The sequence below is a fragment of the Mustela nigripes genome, chromosome 13 (genome assembly GCF_022355385.1).
Source record: "Mustela nigripes isolate SB6536 chromosome 13, MUSNIG.SB6536, whole genome shotgun sequence".
In the NCBI taxonomy this organism is placed as follows: Eukaryota; Metazoa; Chordata; class Mammalia; order Carnivora; family Mustelidae; genus Mustela; species Mustela nigripes.
Window position 1 is genome coordinate 26,791,433 of NC_081569.1, and position 20,188 is coordinate 26,811,620.

Here is a 20,188-nt window from a genome sequence, read left to right on the forward strand (position 1 = left end):
TAGAATACTACTTAGCCATTAGAAATTATGAATATCTATCATTTGCATCAACATGGATGGAACTGGAGAGGATTATGTTAAATGAAGTTAAGTCAAGCTGAGAAAGACAATTACCATATGGTTTCATTCTTACATGGAACATAAGCAATAGCACAGAGGGCCATAGAGGAAGGGAGGAAAATCCAAAAGGGGAGAAATCAGAGAGGGAGATGAATCATGAGAGACTATGAGCCCAAGAAACAATCCACGGTTTTCAGAGGGGAGCAGGGTTGCAGGAGGGGATAACAGGGTGATGGGTATTAAGGAGGGCATGTGCTGTGATGAGCACTGCATGTTATACTTAAACTAATGAATCAATGAACACTACATCAAAACTAATTATGTACTACACAGTAGTCAACTGAACATTAAAAAAAAAAAAAAAGTTGGATGCCTAATCGACTGAGCCACCCAGGTGACCTGCCATTTTTTAAAAATTAATATTATGGTGTCATAGGGTTTAAATTAGTAAATCCTAAAGTCTAAAGTCTACCCAAGGAGCTATATAAAATAAATCAAGAAAAGATCTAAAAAAGATTTACCTTCTCTTTAAAAGTGGTCCTTGCAGGAATAATACACAGAGGTGTACTTCTAATCTTTAAGGCATGGGTTCAGAGCTCTATGCAGCTCTCTTTTCCAGAAGTATTTTTATAGCATTTCCCTAAATTGACAGTTTCAAAAATTATCTAAAGCTCTCTTCCTTATGAAGAAGGAAGCTCTCTTCTTTACCACTTCCCACAGTACAAAGGGAAACCCTAACGATTATAGAATACTTAAAAATATTTATTGTGAGGATGAGTTAATACATGTGTACAGTAAAGGGTTTACTCAGGATGCCTGAGTTGCCCAAACTCTGAACATCTCAAAGGTCGTTAAGACTGGCCCTTGACTAGCTCCTGAGAGATAACCTCTGAGCTCTTGAAATATCCTCCAGAGAAGAATGTTTCTGTATGCCAGAAGCTTTGGGCCATGCAGTATCAATTTGACTAGTTAGCTTAGGCTAACAATGTGACTTACATGAACGTATTTTCTTATGCCTGACCTCTGGGGCCTGGAGATCGAAAAGCTATGGTCAGCCACATGTGCACTGTACATCCATGTGAATGACCCCCAACCAAGATACTAGACACCGAGGCTCAGATGAACTTCCTTGGTTTGCACACTTTGCACATGTTGTCATATGTTATCACTGGGAGAATTAAGTACATCCTCATGCAACTCTATGGGGAAGGCACACCTGGAAGCTTATACCTGGTTTCTTCTGAACTATATTCTATGTATCTTGTCCCTTTGATTATTTTTAAATTCATATCCTTTTACTATAAAAAAAAAAACCTAACAATGAGGATAGCAGCATTTTTAAAGTTCTGTGAATCCTTCTACTGAATCATCACGTCTAAGGGTGATCTTAGAGACCCAAAACTGAACATGAATGTGCTTGGGACAGTACATGGCATTTGGTTAGCATTACATAAGTAGTTATTATTACCAAGTGCTGAAAAGCCATTTAAAAGTTTTAAGACAGCCAGATGGTACTATTATTTGTGCTGATCTCTGATCTCAATTTCCAAGAAGGTTCAGCTAAGGAGAGAATTAAACAAAAACATGCTTTTTCAGCCCTGGGTTTGATGACAATGCTTAAGTCAATTTCCAGAAGGTTCTGCTCCAATTAGTAGATAATTGTAAAACATAATGAATGTTTAAATAGTTAACAGAAAAAAGGTGATGATAATAGATTTGAAACAGTACAATACATAGATGTCACAATCTATGCATACCCTTGTTTCCTTTATGCTCAGAAGTGATGCATTTAGAAATTCTTCAGTTAATCTCTTCCAACTAGCAGCTTTGCTGAGATCAGAATGAATGATGAATTTTTCATAAATTCTAAAATATATTCAAAAATAAACCAATAGTTAAAAGCTTACATTAATAAAAAGATCTACAAGTAAATACATATATTCCTAAATATACATATGAAACTAACTTACCCTTCTATTGTCTTTTCCACTTTGTGGCTATTAACATCCAAGAAACGATGAAATCTAAAAGATAAAATGCAATTCTTATATGAATCTTGTCATATACCTAAGTGGACTAGTCACAGAGCCCTACATATCCCTACAGATATACTATATTCAGCAATATTACTTCCAGGAGTGCCCCTCTCCTCCTATTACCTCTACCATCTAGGCAAACAGCCACTCAGTGGTCTTAGAGACTGCTCAAGCACATGTCATCTTTAGCCTCCTTTGTCCTCTGATTTCCTTATCTTCCCCTAATGCCCTGCATATAAGACTAGCACAGCACATTCTATAGCAGGGGTTCCTAATCTTTTTATGCCATAGTGAAGCCCACAGAAGTTTAGGGATCCCTTCTCAGAATAATGTTTTTAAATCAGAAAATGAGATACAAAGAAAACCAAGTATACTGAAATATAGTTGTGAAATATTTTTTAAAGTTTGCTGATATAGTAAGATACATATTTATAAAAGCATTAAATAACAAGATCTAGCAGTAGATCCATAACTATCATTAAAGTAGTAGTAAAAAATATTTAGAAATATCTGCCACAACTTTGTGATGTGAACTATGTGATTTGTACAGTTGACACAGTCATAGGTAAACCAGTATCGCTTGTTACTTTCATTCATAATTTAAGAAAATGCTATTTTTTAGTTAGAGGTTAGTGTTAATTTTTTTCTTATCCAAATTCATAACACCCGAATTCTATCTTCAGGCTCTCAGGTTAAAAACTCCTATTATACATCGTATGTAATTAACTTTTGTCTCTGTTTTCCTTTAGGATAGAAGCTGGATCTCACTTATCAGAATTTCTAGGGCCTAGAACATGGCCACAATTTAAAAAAATAAAACCAAACATGAATAGTTCATTTTTCTGATGGATTAAAGCATTATAAAATTGTAATATAGTTCAACCAACTCTTCTTTTCCATTTTTTTAGTATCAAAGACAACAATCTGTATTTAAAATAATTTACATACTAAATAGTATACTTAATTCTTTCACAGTAAATGGCTGAGTAGAACACCACTTCAACCTATTATTTTCTTTTTTTTTATCTTTAGTTTCTCAATGTGTAAAAGGAGATAGTAAATTCTAATGTCTCTCCCAAGTCTGAAATCATGTCCATCTACTTAATGCCATTGAGAAATTAATTAAAAGAGAAATTATTTGGGATATAGCACTTAAATTTCCATCTTATATGACCTATCCAGACAGTTATAGGTTACACTTAAGAATTGAGCTTATTATTTCAGAAACTTGGTGAGCTTTTAGACTAATTGTTCTCATTATAAACCAAGTAGGTGCTGTATGTATGACTGTTAAGGCTGATATTCAAGATTACAGATACTGAAAAACTGTTTATTATTCAAGATTTCTACTGTAAGTGACGCCTAGATGGCTCACTCAGTTGAGCACCTGCCTTCAGCTCAGGCCATGATCTCAGTGTTCTGGGATGAAATTCCTCCCCATTGTGCTCCATGCTGGGGGGAGCCTGCTTCCCCCTCTGCCTGCTGCTCCCCCTACTTGTGCTCTCTCTGACAAATAAATAAATGAAATCTTTATTTAAAAAAAGAAAAGATTTCTACTGAAATTAAACAGGCAGAATATTAACACTGAACATTCTTTTAGACATACTTCCATTAAAGGTAATGATGACAGTAGACAACTTCCATAAATAAAAATAAGAGCTCTAACTTCACCTAAATATCTAAACCAGATAAATCTTGAAAAATTACACGAGAAACTCTATTAGAAGTTGTATTATTGGGTGGCTTAGGACTATGTGCCAGGAACTACTCTACGTGTTGGGATAAGAAATGAACAAAACAGACCAAGATCCCTAACCTCGAGGAACTTAGATTCTAGCTAGAGGTAGCGGTGAAGGAGACCAACAGTAAACAACATATAAGTTATCCAGTGTATTAGGCTGTGTGTTTCTGAAAAAGAAAAAAAGACGAAGATAAGAGAAATCTGGAGTGGCCCAAGAAGAGATAGGGTATCAGTAAGAATACAGTGTTAAGTAGAGTGTAACCATTATTCTGCTCTAAAATTTCACTTACCAATCCATTCAAAAAATGATCTGCAGTGTATCGTGCTAAGCGCGTCGGTGGAGCAAGGAACAGACAAACACATACCCGTTCTCCAGAAGCGCGCTTCTAAGGATAAGGACCTCGACAACCCACAACCTCCTCTTTCAGTATGCTTGTGTCACACCGAAAGAGATCCAGGGGGCATTAGGGCACCAGGCTGCTACGGGAGCAGCAGGGCCCGCGAAAGCTTTGCTGGGGGTGGGGAAACCCGGCCGCGCGCCCAGGATACTGCTTGATCCCTTCCTGTCCCTCGCCTCGGCCCGGGAGCCGCGCCCGCACCTGAAGTTGGACCAAGCAAAGTGCAGGGCGAGCTGGAAGTTAGGGTCCGCCTCTTCCTGAAGGCCCGCCACATGGCGAATGAGCTCGCGAACGTCGCGCTCCTGCTGCGGGTCCAGTTGGCCCCAAGACGCTGTCGACCGCGACATATTGCCGGAACTCCCACGGCAAAGCACCTCGGCAGTGTTGTGCCCGTTCTCGCGAGAGTTCACGCTCCCGGTGCTTTGCGACTCCGAGAGGCTCCGGAAGCTGTCGCGAGAGTTCGCGCTCCTGAGGCGTTGAGTGTGCACGCTGGTCCTTGCTGGCGGTTCCCGTTGGCGTTTTCCAGCTTCATCCCGGTATCTTTAGGAGCGTGTTGAAAGAGCCGTTAGATTAATAATAATAATGATGATGATAATAATAATAGCGTGCTTAAAGAATTAGCCGTTAGGTTAATAATAATAATAACAATAATAAAATAATTGATCATCTCTGGCAAACCTTGGTTGTGGTTTAACTTGCGATATGTCGAGAGAAGCCAGTTAGTTTTCATTCAGTGCACCTATTAGCATCTGCCTTTCAGATCCCGTGACCAGTTATTACAGATCCCGTGACCAGTTAGTTATTACAGATCCCGTGATCATCTGCCTTTCAGATCCCGTGACCATTCTTATCCCAGCTTTAGTTTCTCCTTCTAGTGGTGATCTCTAATGATCTCTCAGTTTCACTCTGTCTACTCATGTCACACGACCTGGTCCACACTACAGCATATGTCAGCAAAAAGGATTGTCTGGCAGAGGCAGACAGTGAGCGCTGCTCCACTACGATTGGGAGCCAGCCAAAGGCGATTTTATAATCTCTCTTGATCAAAGATGGAGTATTGTCTTTGTTGTTCATAATTAAAACCTTTGAACTGACTTTTTGTTAAATATTGTATATAACCATTCCAGAAACCTGTTACATACACCTCTGTTTTTTCTTTTAGTGATCTGTTGGGTTTTCATGTGGTTTATCATATTGCATTACTGTAGTAATGGATAGCTGATACACCACTGTCAATTCTTTGGGGCTCTTGAAACAAAATACCACAAACTGGGTGGCTCATAATTCTCACAGCTTTGGAGGCTGGAATTCAAGATGAATGTGTCAGCATGGAGTTGGTGAGGGCCTTCTTCCTGGAGCAGACTTCTAGATGTATCCTCAATGTGGTAAAAGGGGCAAGAGAGCTAACTGGGGCCTCTTTTATAAGGGCACTAGTGCCATTCATGAGGGCTCCATCCTTATGACTTCATCACCTCCCAAATGCCCAATCTGCTAATACATTGGTCATAAAGATTTCAATATATAAATTTTGGGGGTACCGTTCAAGACACCATAGCAACTACCTAAAACGTGGACTGCAGGCGATTGCACAAATCTCACAAGGAGAGAATCTTAGTGTTAGAAATGGTTCTGTGGAAGGGGATTTTTACTCTTTTCCTGGGGATTCTTTTCTACTCCAGTTTCACCTATCATCTCTATGTTTATAACTCTCACATCTGTGTAAGAAGTTTGCATTTTTCTTAACTCCTCAAATCTATAATCGCTTACCATACATTTCTAAAAATCAAAGTATGTACATACACTTGCATGTGTCTCCATTTCCTTGTCCAGATAGTTGGTCCTGGCTTTTGGAGGGAGTCTTAGAAAACTTTCCACAGGTTACTCCCAGTAATTTGGACCTCTTAAAGACTGAGCCCCTCTCCTGAACTTCTCTGGTTGGCCTGAGTCAGTATCTTCTTTCTGAAGAGGGAGTTGGAAAAATTTTTAGAGGTGCCCTGGATGACTAAGCCCCATTCAAAATACCACAGGACTCTCGATACCTTCTGTAGACCTCTAGGCTGGCCCTTGCTGGTCATCCCTTCTATAGTGGACAAGGAAATTTTGGGAAGTACAGATGAAGATAGGACAGCAAACAAGTCAAGCACACTGCCACGTTTTCCTTACTGACCTGGATCAGTGCTGTCCTCTGGAATGGCACTTAGATAAATTTTCTGGAAGTCACTCAAAGTCTGGGCTGCTTGCATGACTACAGCCTAGCCAAAAGAGCCATACTCGCCCTACTTGTCCATATTGTCCCAACACTTCCCACCACACGCTTGCTTAAAGGCTCTTAGAAATATTTAAAGGGTGTTTCTGTCAAATATGCTGCATTTGAGACTATGCCAGTCAGGGGATACCTATCACAGAACTGCGTGCCCACCCAAGTCTGTATTGGCTTCTGAAGGGGACTTACAAAATTTGGGGGAGATATAATCCCCTTCTCTTCATCCATGACCAGCCTGAGGCAGTGCCTCCCTCTGGAAGGGAAATTGGAAAAGTTTAGGGATACAGAGTCAATGACCTGGACTTATATGGGAATTGTGGCTGACAGAGTGCACTCCCCAGGCCTGAACTGTACTAAGTGAGTTGGGCCTGGTCTTTGGAGGGGGAATTAGAAACCTTTTTTTAAATTTATTTATTTATTTTCAGCATAACAGTATTCATTATATTTGTACCACACGCAGTGCTACATGCAATCCAACCCTCCTTAATACCCACCACCTGGTACCCCGACCTCACACCCCCTGCCCTTCAAAGCCCTCAGATTGTTTTTCAGAGTCCATAGTTTCTCATGGTTCATCTCCCTTTCCAATTTCCCCCAACTCCCTTCTCCTCTCTAACTCCCTATGTCCTCCATGTTATTTGTTATGCTCCACAAATAAGTGAAACCATATGATAATTGACTCTCTCTGCTTGACTTATTTCACTCCGCATCATCTCTTCCAGTCCCATCCATGTTGCTACAAAAGTTGGGTATTCATTCTTTCTGATGGTGGCATAATACTCCATAGTGTATATGGACCACATCTTCCTTATCCATTCATCTGTTGAAGGGCATCCTGGTTCTTCCCACAGTTTGGCGACTGTGGCCATTGCTGCTATACACATTGGGGTACAATGGCCCTTCTTTTCACGACATCTGTATCTTTGGGGTAAATACCCAGTAGTGCAATTGCAGGGTCATAGGGAAGCTCTATTTTTAATTACTTGAGGATTCTCTGCACTGTTCTCTAAAGAGGCTGCACCAACTTGCATTCCCACCAACAGTGGAAGAGGGTTCCCCTTTCTCCACATCCCCTCCAATACATGTTGTTTCCTGTCTTGCTAATCTTGGCCATTCTAACTGGTGTAAGGTGATATCACAATGTGGTTTAAATTTGAATCTCCCTGAGGGCTAGTGATGATGAACATTTTTTCATGTGTCTGATAACCATTTGTATGTCTTTATTGGAGAAGTGTCTGTCCATATCTTCTGCCCATTTTTTGATATGATTGTCTGTTTTGTGTGTGTTGAGTTTGAGGAGTTCATTATAGATCCTGGATATCAACCTTTTGTCTGTACTGTCATTTGCAAATATCTTCTCCCATTCCGTGGGTTGCCTCTTTGTTTTCTTGACTGTTTCCTTGGCTGTGCAGAAGCTTTTGATTTTGATGAAGTCCCAAAAGTTTACTTTCGCTTTTGTTTCCTTTGCCTTTGGAGACATATCTTGAAAGAAGTTGCTGTGGCTGATATCGAAGAGATTACTGCCTATGTTCTCCTCTAGGATTATGATGGATTCCTGTCTCACGTTGAGGTTTTTTAACCATTTTGAGTTTTTCTTTGTGTACGGTGTAAGAGAATGGTCAAGTTTCATTCTTCTACATATAGCTGCCCAGTTTTCCCAGCACCATTTATTGAAGAGACTGTCTTTTTTCCACTGTATATTTTTTCCTGTTTTGTCAAAGATTATTTGACCATAGAGTTGAGGTTCCATATCTGGGCTCTCTGCTCTGTTCCCCTGGTCTATGTGTCTGTTTTTATACCAGTACCATGATGTCTTGGTGATCACAGCTTTGTAGTAAAGCTTGAAATCAGGTAACGTGATGCCCCCCATTTTATTTTTGTTTTTCAACATTTCCTTAGAGATTTGGGGTCTCTTCTGATTCCATACAAATTTTTGGATTATTTGCTCCAGCTCTTTGAAGAATGCCAGTGGAATTTTTATCGGAATTGCATTAAAAGTATAGATTGCTCTAGGCAGTATAGACATTTTAACAATGCTTATTCTTCCAATCCAAGAGCATGGAATGATCTTCCATCTTTTTGTGTCTTCTTCAATTTCTTTCATGAGTGTTCTGTAGTTCCTCGAGTACAGATCCTTTACCTCTTTGGTTAAGTTTATTCCCAGGTATCTTATGGTTCTTGGTGCTATAGTAAATGGAATCAATTCTCTAATTTCCCTTTCTGTATTTTCATTGTTAGTGTATAGGAAAGCCACTGATTTCTGTACATTGACTTTGTATCCTGCCACGTTGCTGAATTGCTGTAGGAGTTCTAGTAGTTTGGGGGTGGAGTCTTTTGGGTTTTCCATATTAAGAATCATGTCATCTGTCAAGAGAAAGAGTTTGACTTCTTCATTGCCAATTTGGATACCTTTTATTTCTCTTTGTTGTCTGATTGCTGTTGCTAGGACTTCTAATACTATGTTGAACAAGAGTGGTGAGAATGGGCATCCTTATCTTGTTCCTGATCTCAATGGGAAGGCTACAAGCTTTTTCCCATTGAGGATGATATTTTCTGTGGGTCTTTCATCAATAGATTTGATGAAGTTCAGGAATGTTCCCTCTATCCCTATACTTTGAAGCGTTTTAATCAGAAACAGATGCTGGATTTTGTCAAATGCTTTTTCTGCATCAATTGAGAGAACCATGTGGTTTTTGTCTCTTTTCTTATTGATTTGTTCTATCAGATTGATTGATTTGCAAATGTTGAATCACCCTTGTAGCCCAGGGATGAATCCCACCTGGTCATGGTGGATCATCTTTTTAATGTGCTGCTGGATCCTGTTTGCTAGGATCTTGTTGAGAATCTTAGCATCCATATTCATCAGTGATATTGGCCTGAAATTCTCCTTTTTGGTAGGGTCTTTGCCTGGTTTGGGGATCGGGTAATGCTGGATTCATAGAAAGAGTCTGGAAGTTTTCCTTCTGCTTTAATTTTTTGAAACAGCTTCAGGAGAATAGGTGTAATTTCTTCTTTGAAAGTTTGGTAGAATTCCCCAGGGAATCCGTCAGGTCCTGGGCTCTTGTTTTGGGGGAGGTTTTTGATTACTGCTTCAATCTCGTTATTAGATATCGTTCTATTCAGGTTGCCAATTTCTTCCTGGTTCCATTTGGGGAGTTTGTAGTTTTCCAGGAATGCATCCATTTCATCTAGGTTACTTAGCTTATTGGCATATAACTATTGATAATAACTTCTGATGATTGTGTCCACTTCCTTCGTGTTCATTGTAATCCTCTCTTTTCATTCATAATTTTATGAATTTGGGATTTCTCTCTCTTTTCTTTTGGATTAGTGTGGCCAATGGTTTATCGATCTTATTGATTCTTTCAAAAAACCAGCTTCTAGTTTCATTGATATGTTCTACTGTATCTGTGGTTTCTACCTCATTGATCTCAGCTCTAATCTTGATTATTTCTCTTCTTATGTGTGGAGTTGGTTTGATTTGTTGTTTAACCTCTAGTTCTTTAAGGTGTAGAGACAGCCGATGTGTTCTGGATTTTTCACTTTTTTTGAGAGAGGCTTGGATGGCTATGTATGTATGAGTATTCTGTTGTTTTAGAGTGGAATGTTCTGTATATATTTATGTGGTCCACCTGGTCCAATGTGCCATTCAGTGCTCTTGTTTCTTTATTGATTTTCTGCTTCAATGATCTATTTCTGAGAGCTGTGTTAAGATCTCCTACTATTAGTGTATTCATATCAATATGACTCTTTATCTTGATTAACAGTTTTCTTATGTAATTGGCTGCTCCCATATTGGGGACATAGATATTTACAATTGTTAGATCATCTTGGTGGATAGTCCTCTTCAGAATGATGTAGTGTCCTTCTGTATCTCTGACTATAGTCTTTAGTTTAAAATCTAACTTATCTGATATGAGAATCACTACCCCAGCTGTCTTTTGAGGCCCATTGGCTTGAAAGATGCTTCTCCATCCCTTCATTTTCAGTCTGGGTGTATCTTTAGGTTCAAAATTGGTCTCTTGTAGACAACATATGGATGGGTCCTGTCGTTTTATCCAGTCTGCAACCCTGTGCCATTTTATGGGCGCATTTAGGCCATTCACATTGAGAGTGATAACTGATAGATACGTTTTTATTGACATCGTGTTACCTTTGAAGTCTTTCTTTCTGTAGGTTGTCTCTTTGTTTCTGTTCAATGCTATTCTTAGGATTTTTCCTCTTTTATAGAACCCTCCTTAATAATTCCTGCAGTGTCGGCTTGGTTGTTGTGTAGTCTTTTAAGCCTTGCTGGTCTCGGAAACTCTTTATCTCTCCATCCATTTGGATGTCAGTCTTGCTGGATAAAGTATTCTTGGCTGCATCTTCTTCTCATTTAATGCCCTGAATATATCTTGCCAGCCCTTTCTGGCTTGCCAGGTCTCTGTGGACAGGTCTGACGTTATTCTGATGGGCTTTCCTCTGTAGGTAAGGATCCTCTTTGTCCTAGCAGCTTTCAAGAGATTATACCTACAATTATGATTTCTCAATTTGACTATCAGGTGCCTTGATTTTTTTTTTTTGGAATGTATAATCTTGGGTGGAGACCTTTCGGCCTCTAGTACCTGAATGCTGGTCCATTCGCAAGATTGGAAAATTTTCATGAGGAACTTGCTCCACTATATCTTCTAGACTTCTTTCTTTCTCCTCCTCTTCAGGGATTCCAATAATTCTGATGTTGGAACGTTTCATGGCATCATTTATTTCCCTGATTCTGTTTTTGTGGCTTCTAAGCTGTTTGTTCCAGGCTTCCTCCTGATCCTTTCTCTCTATCTGTTTGTCCTCCAGATCACTAATTCTATCTTCTGTCTCAGTTACCCTAGCTTAGAGAATTTAGAATAAATAAATAAGCTGCTTGACCTTATTCCTATAAAGTAAAGAGATGCCTCCCAAGAATGTTTCTCAACCCACCTCCAGTGGCTGAGATGGAAACAACCTACCAAGAAGGTAGACTTGACAGCCTACCAAGACTCTGACTTCTTCAAGTCTGAGAAGGCACTAAGGATCATGCCCTGGTCCTGTGTGGTCATTGGATGGCATCTGGATATCCCTCTGGGAGGATATGGGTACTAGCTGGGCAAGGAAGAGCTGTCCAGGGAGGGTACCTCATATGAAGGCTAGGTTCTGCCCCCAGAAATAATATCTATGTCCTCTCTCGAGGTGGACATGAGCCTGTGACTGACATGGGGGCCACAGCAGGGCATCTTGGTCCTGGCCATGGTTGCCAGGTGCCCCTTGCAAACACAGATTGATCCAAGCTGGCCAGAGAGGATTTAATTGGGTTCCTATGGCCCAGCTGTGGCCCTGCATGGGACGCAGTCATATAAGGCACTCCCAAAACATTCCTAAGTGCCACCTGAAAGATGGGGAGCCAGTGAGAACCAAAAAGGGGATCCCAGGCCTGGCAGTTTCCATGTGGGACTACTTGCCACATGTAGCCCCCCACATATTTTCATGTCTCTCACCAGAGAAGGGAGCACTACAGACAGGTCAGATACACTCTGAGATGGCCCTTCAGACTTATTGAGATCTTGTGGAAGTACTACACAACACATTTCTTAAGCTCTCTTTGGAGACCGAGCCTGGCTTCGGTGCATAGAGAGCCTTGTGAAAGTGTCCTGACCACGGTCAAGTGTGGGTACTCATTGTGCCTGTGGAAAACATTTCTGAGTCCTGTAGGTTGCACTGGGTAGGGATGCCATGGGATGGTGCGGGAACCCAAACACAGTCCTCTGAGAGGCCTGGCTACCAGATCGGGCTCTTGTATTTCTTTTTAAGTCACATTTTGAAGAAGAGATCAGCCTGGGATTGACAAGGAGGCCCAGTGATAGCATGGTCTTGGTCATAGTACTGGGTGTGTTTAGGTGGTCTGATGTGCCTTCTAAATATTTTTCAAAATGTTCATCATCACTAGCCATCAGGGAGATTCAAATCAAAACCACATTGAGGTACCACCTAACACCAGTTAGAACAGCCAGAATTAACAACACAGGAAACAATGTGTGTCAGAGAGGATGTGGAGAAAGGGGAACCCTCTTCCACTGTTGGTGGGAATGCAAGTTGGTACGGCCACTTTGTAAAACAGTGTGGAGATTCCTTAAGAAATTAAAAATAGAGCTTCTCTATGACCCTGAAATTGCACTACTGGGTATTTACCCCAAAGATACAGATATAGTGAAAAGAAAGGCCAATGTTCATAGCTGTGGAACTATGGAAAGAACCAAGATGCCCTTCAATGGATGAATGGATAAGGAAGATGAGGTCCATATATCCAGTGGAGTATTATGCCTCCATCAAAAAGGATGAATACCCAACTTTTGTATCAACATGGATGGGACTGGAAGAGATTATTCTGAGTGAAATAAGTCAAGCAGAGAGAATCAATTATCATATGGTTTCCCTTATTTATGGTGCATAAGAAATAACACGGAGGACATGGGGAGGTGGAGAGAAGGGAGTTGGGGGAAATTGGAGGGGGAGACGAACCATGAGAGACTGTGGACCCTGAAAAACAATCTGAAGGTTTTGGAGGGTTGGGGGGTGTGGGAAGTTGGGTGAGCCTGGTGGTGGGTATTATGGAGGGCATGGAACACTGGGTGTGGTGCATAAACAATGAATTCTGGAATACTGAAAAGAAATCTTAAAATAAATAAAAATTTAAAAAATAAATATTTTTCAGATCTCTGGAGTGTCCAGCCAGAGACATCTGTGGAGTGGTCAGTGGTCTGGCCATAGTCCTGCATGGACTCCTGTCATCACATGCCCATCTAGAAAATGTTTCCAGGTCCATTTCTGGACCAGGCAGGGAGGCCTGGAAGGGGTGTCTGGGTACCAGCTTCCCACTTCGAGTGTTGGCCGTACCTCAAAAAACATTTCCTAGAGCGTTGGAATGATCTGGATAGAGAGGGGTTAGCATGGAATTTGTCATGGAATTTCCAAGCCCAATCACACACCTGCATGGGGCCCACTCACCTCTGTGTTGGTAGAAACAGAGTATTTTGGGAGGCCCTGGGGGGTGAAGACTGCAGAACTCTCAGCACATAACAATTCCCTCTAAACCCCTGAACTAAGAGACTTGACCAAACTCTAGCATGGCTTTTTGCAGGACAAGGCTATATCCCTAGGATGACTTCCCAAACCCTCCACCCCAAGACCCACCTGCTGGAGCCCCTCTGTAGAATTCACCTTGCACTTGTTGCACAGCCAGGCTGTTTTCTCCATTTCCATACTTTTCATACACATGCTGTTTTCTCCATTTCCATACTTTTCATACACACTGTACCTTTCAATTATAATTTACAGAGAAATAATTCTTTGCTCACCCATTCTACATCATCCTAACCTGACTCCTTGCACATATAGATGTTCCAGGCACCTAATAATTTGCTCATGAATTGTGTTATTCAGTTTATAGGCCTTATGCCCATTATAAGCCATCACATTTCCAGCCATTGCATACTGTCTTTTAGCTGTTTGAAGATCCACTTCCGCTTCTTGGACTCAACTTTCACTTTCAGTACCTGTGCTATGTTGACTCAAAATCACTGTCTGAATACCAATTGGCAATGACCGATGTCTGCATTTTTTAAAGATTTTATTTATTTGACAGAGAAAGACATAGCGAGAGAGGGAACACAAGCAGGGGGAGTGGGAGAGAGAGCAGAGAGCCCGATGTGGGACTTGATCTTAGGACCCTGGGATCATGACTTGAGCTGAAGGCTGACACTTAAGGACAGAACCACCCAGGCACCCCCCGATGTCTGCATCTTGCACACCTGCAAGATTCATTCAGATATCAGTCTTGCATTCCTACCGTGTGTGATTCAGTAGTCACCTCTTGTTCATTCATCTGCACTATCCAACATACATTTCATGCACACCCTTGTTGGTGCCATTTAACACTCTTTTCCTTGCCCACCCATTGTACTCACTACAATTTCCCTTTGATGCCCACCTCTGTGTTATTCAACTTATACCCAGGTAGACTGTACTTCCAATTACTGTTCATCAACAATTTCCCAACTAAAAACCATGCCCCTCAAACTTGCTTGTGATTCAGCCACTCTATTCAGAACCATTCTGTATCATTTAGCTATCACTCCTTGCACACCCAACATGTACTATTCAACTTGACTCCTTGCACATATAGTGGACTCCATTTTCTCTAATGCTATTCAACTTCTATGTATTCCCCAGCAAAACTATACTATAAAATTATGCCAATAGCACATACAGTTGACCCTTGAACAATCTGGAGGCTAGGGTTCCTGGTTCCCACGCAATTGAAAATCCCAATATAACTTTTGATTCCCCAACAACTACTAATAGCTATTGATCAGAAGCCTTAGCAAATAACACAAATAGTTGATTAAGCATATTTCATATGTTATATGTATTGTATACTGTATTCTACAATAAGGTAAATTGGAGAAAAGAAAATGTTACTAAAATCACAAGAGCTTCCAGGCTCATGCCTCAACTGCACCATGGTTTCCAAAGGTGGTTCCAAGCATCAATCCAAGGAGGCCCTGCTCCTGCAGGATTTGGCCATGTCCTCAGTGTTCTTTTTGGGAATACATTCATCATGTCTACCATCCCTGGCCAGTTATCTTGGTGAGCATGGCATATGGATCCTGGTCAGTCTGCTGTTCTCTATAGTGTGATGATCCTAGTAAGCACTTATTTGGTAGCCTTTGCAGACAAAAATGTGAAATTTATTCTCAAACACAAAGTAGCACTAAAGAGGAAGGATGCTGTTTCCAAAGAAGTGACTCAAAAACTTCCTGAAGATGATTAAAGAAAGATGTCTCAAAAGAAACAAGAAGAAAGAATCTTGTGGAAGAAGAACAAAATTACCAGTTATGAAGCTACAACATTTTCCATCTTCTATAACAACCTCCTATTTCTGGCCTTTGTCATTGTTTCTTCTTTCTTTATAGTGACGAACTTCAACCTATATTTTGTCCATAACTCTGTCATCAGTCCTCATTGCCCTCCTGCCTACTGGCTCCAAATTGAACATGTCAGCTTTGCCCCCCTGGATTTGTAATTATTTGTGGCCCGTGGTATATGGAAAAATAGCAGGGTGGTCAGGGTGAGAGACACAGAAGATGTTTTTATTTTCTTAATTATTTTTCAAATTTAAATCAATTATCCAACATATCCAACATCATTAGTTTCAAATGTAGTGTTCAAAAATATATAGCACCCAGTGCTATATAGATGTAGTGTTCAATAATACATAACACCCAGTGCTCATCACATCATGTGCCCTCCTTAATGTCCATTACCCAAACCCACCTCCCCTACAGCAATCCTAAGTTTGTTTCCTATAGTTAAAAGGGTCTCTCATGGTCTGTCTCCCTCTTTGATGACTTTCATTCAGTTTTCCCTCCCTTATTCTCTGATCCACGGTGCTATTTCTTATATTCCACATATGAGTGAAAACACGATAATTGTCTGTCTGAGTGACTTACTTTGCTCAGCATTATACCCTCAAGTTCCATTCAATTCGATGTAAATGATAAATATTCATCTTTTTTGATGGCTGAATAATATTCCATTGTGTATATATGTGTGTACACACACACACACACACACACACAGAGATCACATCTTTTTAAAAAAAATTTATTTATTTAAATAAATAAATAAAAATTTATTTTTATTTATTTATTTAAATTTTTTTTCAGTGTTACAAGATTTATTGTTTATGCACCACACCCAGTACTCCATGCAATACATGACCTCCATAATACCCACCACCAGACTCACCCAACCTCCCACCCCTCTCCCCTCCAAAACCCTCAGTTTTTTTCTCAGAGTCCATAGTCTCTCATGGTTAGTCTCCCCCTCCAATTTTCTCCAACTCCCTTCTCCTCTCCATCTCCCCATGTCCTCCATGTTATTCCTTATACTCCACAAATAAATGAAACCATATGATAATTGACTCTTTCTGCCTGACTTATTTCACTTAGCACAATCTCCTCCAGTCCTGTCCATGTTGATACAAAAATTGGGTATTCGTCCTTTCTGATAGAGGCATAATACCCCACTGTATATATGGACCATGTCTTCTTAATCCATTTGTCTGTTGAAGGGCATCTTGGTTCTTTCCACAGTTTGGCAACTGTGGCCATTGCTGCTATGAACATTGGGGTAAAGATGATCTTTCTTTTCACTACATCTGTATCTTTGGGGTAAATACCCAGTGGTGCAATTGCAGGGTCATAGGGAAGCTCTATTTTTAATTTCTTTTTTTTTAAAGATTTTATTTATTTATCAGAGAGAGAGAGGGGGAGAGAGCAAGCACAGGCAGACAGAATGGCAGGCAGAGGCAGAGGGAGAAGCAGGCTCCCCGCTGAGCAAGGAGCCCGATGTGGGACTCAATCCCAGAATGCTGGGATCATGACCTGAGCCGAAGGCAGCTGCTTAACCAACTGAGCCACCCAGGCGTCCCTCTATTTTTAATTTCTTAAGGAATCTCCACACTGTTTTCCAAAGTGGCTTTCCAGCCACTTTCCAAAAGTGGCTGTACCAGCTTGCATTTCCACCAACAGTGTAAGAGGGTTCCCCATTCTCCACATCCTCTCCAACACACGTTGTTTCCTGTCTTGTTAATTTTGGCCATTCTAACTGGTGTAAGGTGGTATCTCAATGTGACACCACATCTTCTTTATCCATTCATCTGTTGACAGACATCAGCTCTTTTCTTAGTTTGGCTATTGTGGACATTGTTGCCATAAACATTGGCGTGCATGTGTCCCTTTGGATCATTACATTTGTCACAAGATGTTTTTATAGTCTGCAGTTTGAGAGTTTAAAAAACCCAACACAATATAACTCAATATTTATTGGCTCTTTTTTGACAGATTGTTGAAATTAAATGAGTTGAAAGGGAAGTCAAAATACCAGGACATTTATTAAAAGGCAAAAGCTTGTCTTGATCTATCTACAGTAAGCTGGACTAAACTATTATTTCTTGTAATAGTAGCAAGAGGTTAATAACCAGTTCTGTGTGTTCTAGCCATAATATTACAACTTTTTCTGAACCATAATTATCAGAATGAATCCTTTCCCTTGAAGCCTCGTGTTTATAAGTCTTTGAATTTGTGATTTGAAATAACTCAAAAATAAGGTGTCTCCAACTTGGATAAGAGAGACTTATGGAAGAGCCTTTTTAAAGAAGAAAGACAGCCAAGGTAATAACCTAAAAATAGTGACCAACCACATGAGACTCGTGTTTTGGTATTGAAGCACATACTTTTCTGCTGTAAAGCTTTGGCCTTGGGTGGCCAGGGAGGTCAATTCAGCCCTATCATGTTGGATTGAACTGTTAAAAGATGGAAATCATTGTTTTCCTTGACTAGGTCTCATACTACTAGAGGAATGTTTAGTAGAGAACCTCTTTACTGAATATTGATATGTAAAAGACCTAAGTAATGTTTATGATCTTATTTCTAGAATTCTAAGAACTCTCCGAGGAACCATGGTGGTTTTAGTGCTTGTCAACATCTTTTCACTAGGACTTTCATAAATTTGACCCTTCAGTCCATGGATTTCCATCCATTGTGAACAAAATATAAACCTCTAAAGCCCGGGGTCCAGCCAAGAAAAAAAAAATCCCAAGGGAGGATACATTTACAGTTCTGTAATGTATTTATTTAAAAAAATCTGCATATAAGTGGACTCAGACGATTCAAGCTCATATTGTTCAAGGATCAACTGTACTATACCTGTTGTCCAAATGTACATCCAGACAATGGGTCTGTAATTATAGCCATTACACAACACTGTGAGGTGCTGTGTATAGTGGGATATGTGTGTGAGACACTGTTCTGTTGTGTGAGTGTGTGCATGTGAGATACTTTGTTTATTATGTATATAAGACAGTGTTTTGTATTGTGGTGTGTGAATGAGACCTGCTGTATGACACTGTTTCATGGTTTTTATGAGGGAACAGAAGGCTGGCTGAGGACAAAACAAAAGCTGACATCCTGCAACCTTCCCCCACCCCCACTCCTGGGTGGACATATTGTGACATTCTTTAGGAATCTCCCAACTATCTTAACGTTAATACCTTGTTAAAGGGAAAAACCCTGACAGTGCCAAGGCCTCTTTGTCATTGGTTCTTTTTAGCATATGAAAGTTCTATTGAAAGCTTTTTTCTTACCTCCCCTAACCCCATCGTACACCCTTCACAACTGGGGCAGCAAGTCTGCCCACGGGTCTTGTCCTATGCTTTAGTAAACCACTATTTTTGCATCAAAGATGTCTCAAGAATTCTTTCTTGGTCTTTGGCTCTCTACTCCACCCCACTGAACATCACCTATATTCTATATATTTGGTGGCCAAATGTGGGGCTTTGAGTCTTTACATCTGGACTCTGAGCTTTGGTGCAAAATTGGTGAGTACTTTCTCTCCTCTTCCTTTACTCTTATTTCAGGGGCTCATCAAGGAGTACAGTCTTATCGGAACACATTCATGTCAATTGCTCGGGCTGCAATCCTCTAACCTGTGGCTATTCTACAAGGAGGAGAAAGTCTGACTTTTGGCTGGAAGTTTGGCTGTGGTCAGAATGGTAATAAGACCCAGTAACTTGATGACCTCTCTCTGTTCCTGTTCTTATACAAAGTTGTCTGTCTTGGGTACAGGACAGCCACCTAAGTCACCAGGAGGGTTGCCAATCTTAAGACTTGTCTGTATGCTTTCCTCCTGATTGATCTAATGTGATCCCCTCCACATTCCTGGTCTAGCCACTTCTGGTCTCAGGAGCTCCACTGGAAGCCAGCGGAAACCAGTACCTGATTGAATTAAAACAGCAACCAATTCCTAGGGAAGTTGGCTGTAAGGACCACATGTGTTGGAATGTCGCTTAAACCACGATGGATTTCAACCTTGTACTGTTTCTTGTCAGTGTCCTCTACTAACTACTAAAAGCTGTAAAATAGGGTAATTTCCTCTTGTAAAACTTTTCTAGTATTTTCTGTGGGTTAAAATGGCAGGGCAGTACAAAACCTTCAGGGCATAAGATGGCATGGCATGGCACAGCACGGTATTTCAGTCCACTCACCAGGCACCTATCTGTAGCCTAGGATGCAATGGGGAAGGGGAGGGATGCCAACACTCCTCCGGGGCCTTTTATGGCAGGAAAGCCTTCATGAGAAGGTAGGATTGTGCTTAATAGCAATGTCTTGTTTGAGGAACACCTCCGGTTGCTTTTGATACATGGGAACCTCTGACATATCCTGCGTGGGAAGCCACCCAGGAGTCAGGGGATTTGGTAATGGACTTTATTTACTTTTATGGGAACATAGCCTCAGTAGGCTAATTCAGTTCCCAAGGACTCTACCTTGGAATGCCTTTTAACCCACTGGAAGCAAATTGCATTGCAAAACTTAGGAAAGGACTGAACTCCTGGAACACTCTAATGGCCTCAGTGGGATCTATCAGTTAGATCTCCACAGGAAATAGGGCAAATGTACCTAGGGTACCTTCACTGCTCTACACCAAGACCCCAACCTAAGGGCCTCTTGCAGAATGCATTTGCCTGAATATATCTGTCTAGCAAACCCCATCCTGAGGTATTGGATGATAATTATCTAAATAAACCTCCTCCTGGTAAATCCAGGTTGCCAGAGGATACACAGGC

The 20,188-nt window shown here is 40.7% G+C and overlaps 1 protein-coding gene and 1 pseudogene across 1 annotated transcript in view; one reads left to right on the forward strand and one right to left on the reverse strand.

Annotated features, from left to right (window-relative positions):
* Window positions 1–4,924, reverse strand: part of TUBGCP5 (tubulin gamma complex component 5) — a 109,726-nt gene extending 104,802 nt beyond the window's left edge. The window contains exons 1-3 of the mRNA XM_059372063.1: window positions 4,437–4,924; window positions 2,031–2,084; window positions 1,818–1,926 (exon numbers count right to left, since the gene is read on the reverse strand). Coding sequence (XP_059228046.1) covers window positions 1,818–1,926; window positions 2,031–2,084; window positions 4,437–4,582 — 309 coding nt within the window. The 5' untranslated portion in view covers window positions 4,583–4,924. The remainder of the gene's footprint in view (window positions 1–1,817; window positions 1,927–2,030; window positions 2,085–4,436) is intronic.
* A 10,099-nt stretch (window positions 4,925–15,023) lies between these two features.
* Window positions 15,024–15,635, forward strand: LOC131999268 (translocon-associated protein subunit gamma-like; annotated as a pseudogene).
* The last annotated feature ends 4,553 nt before the right edge of the window (window positions 15,636–20,188 follow it).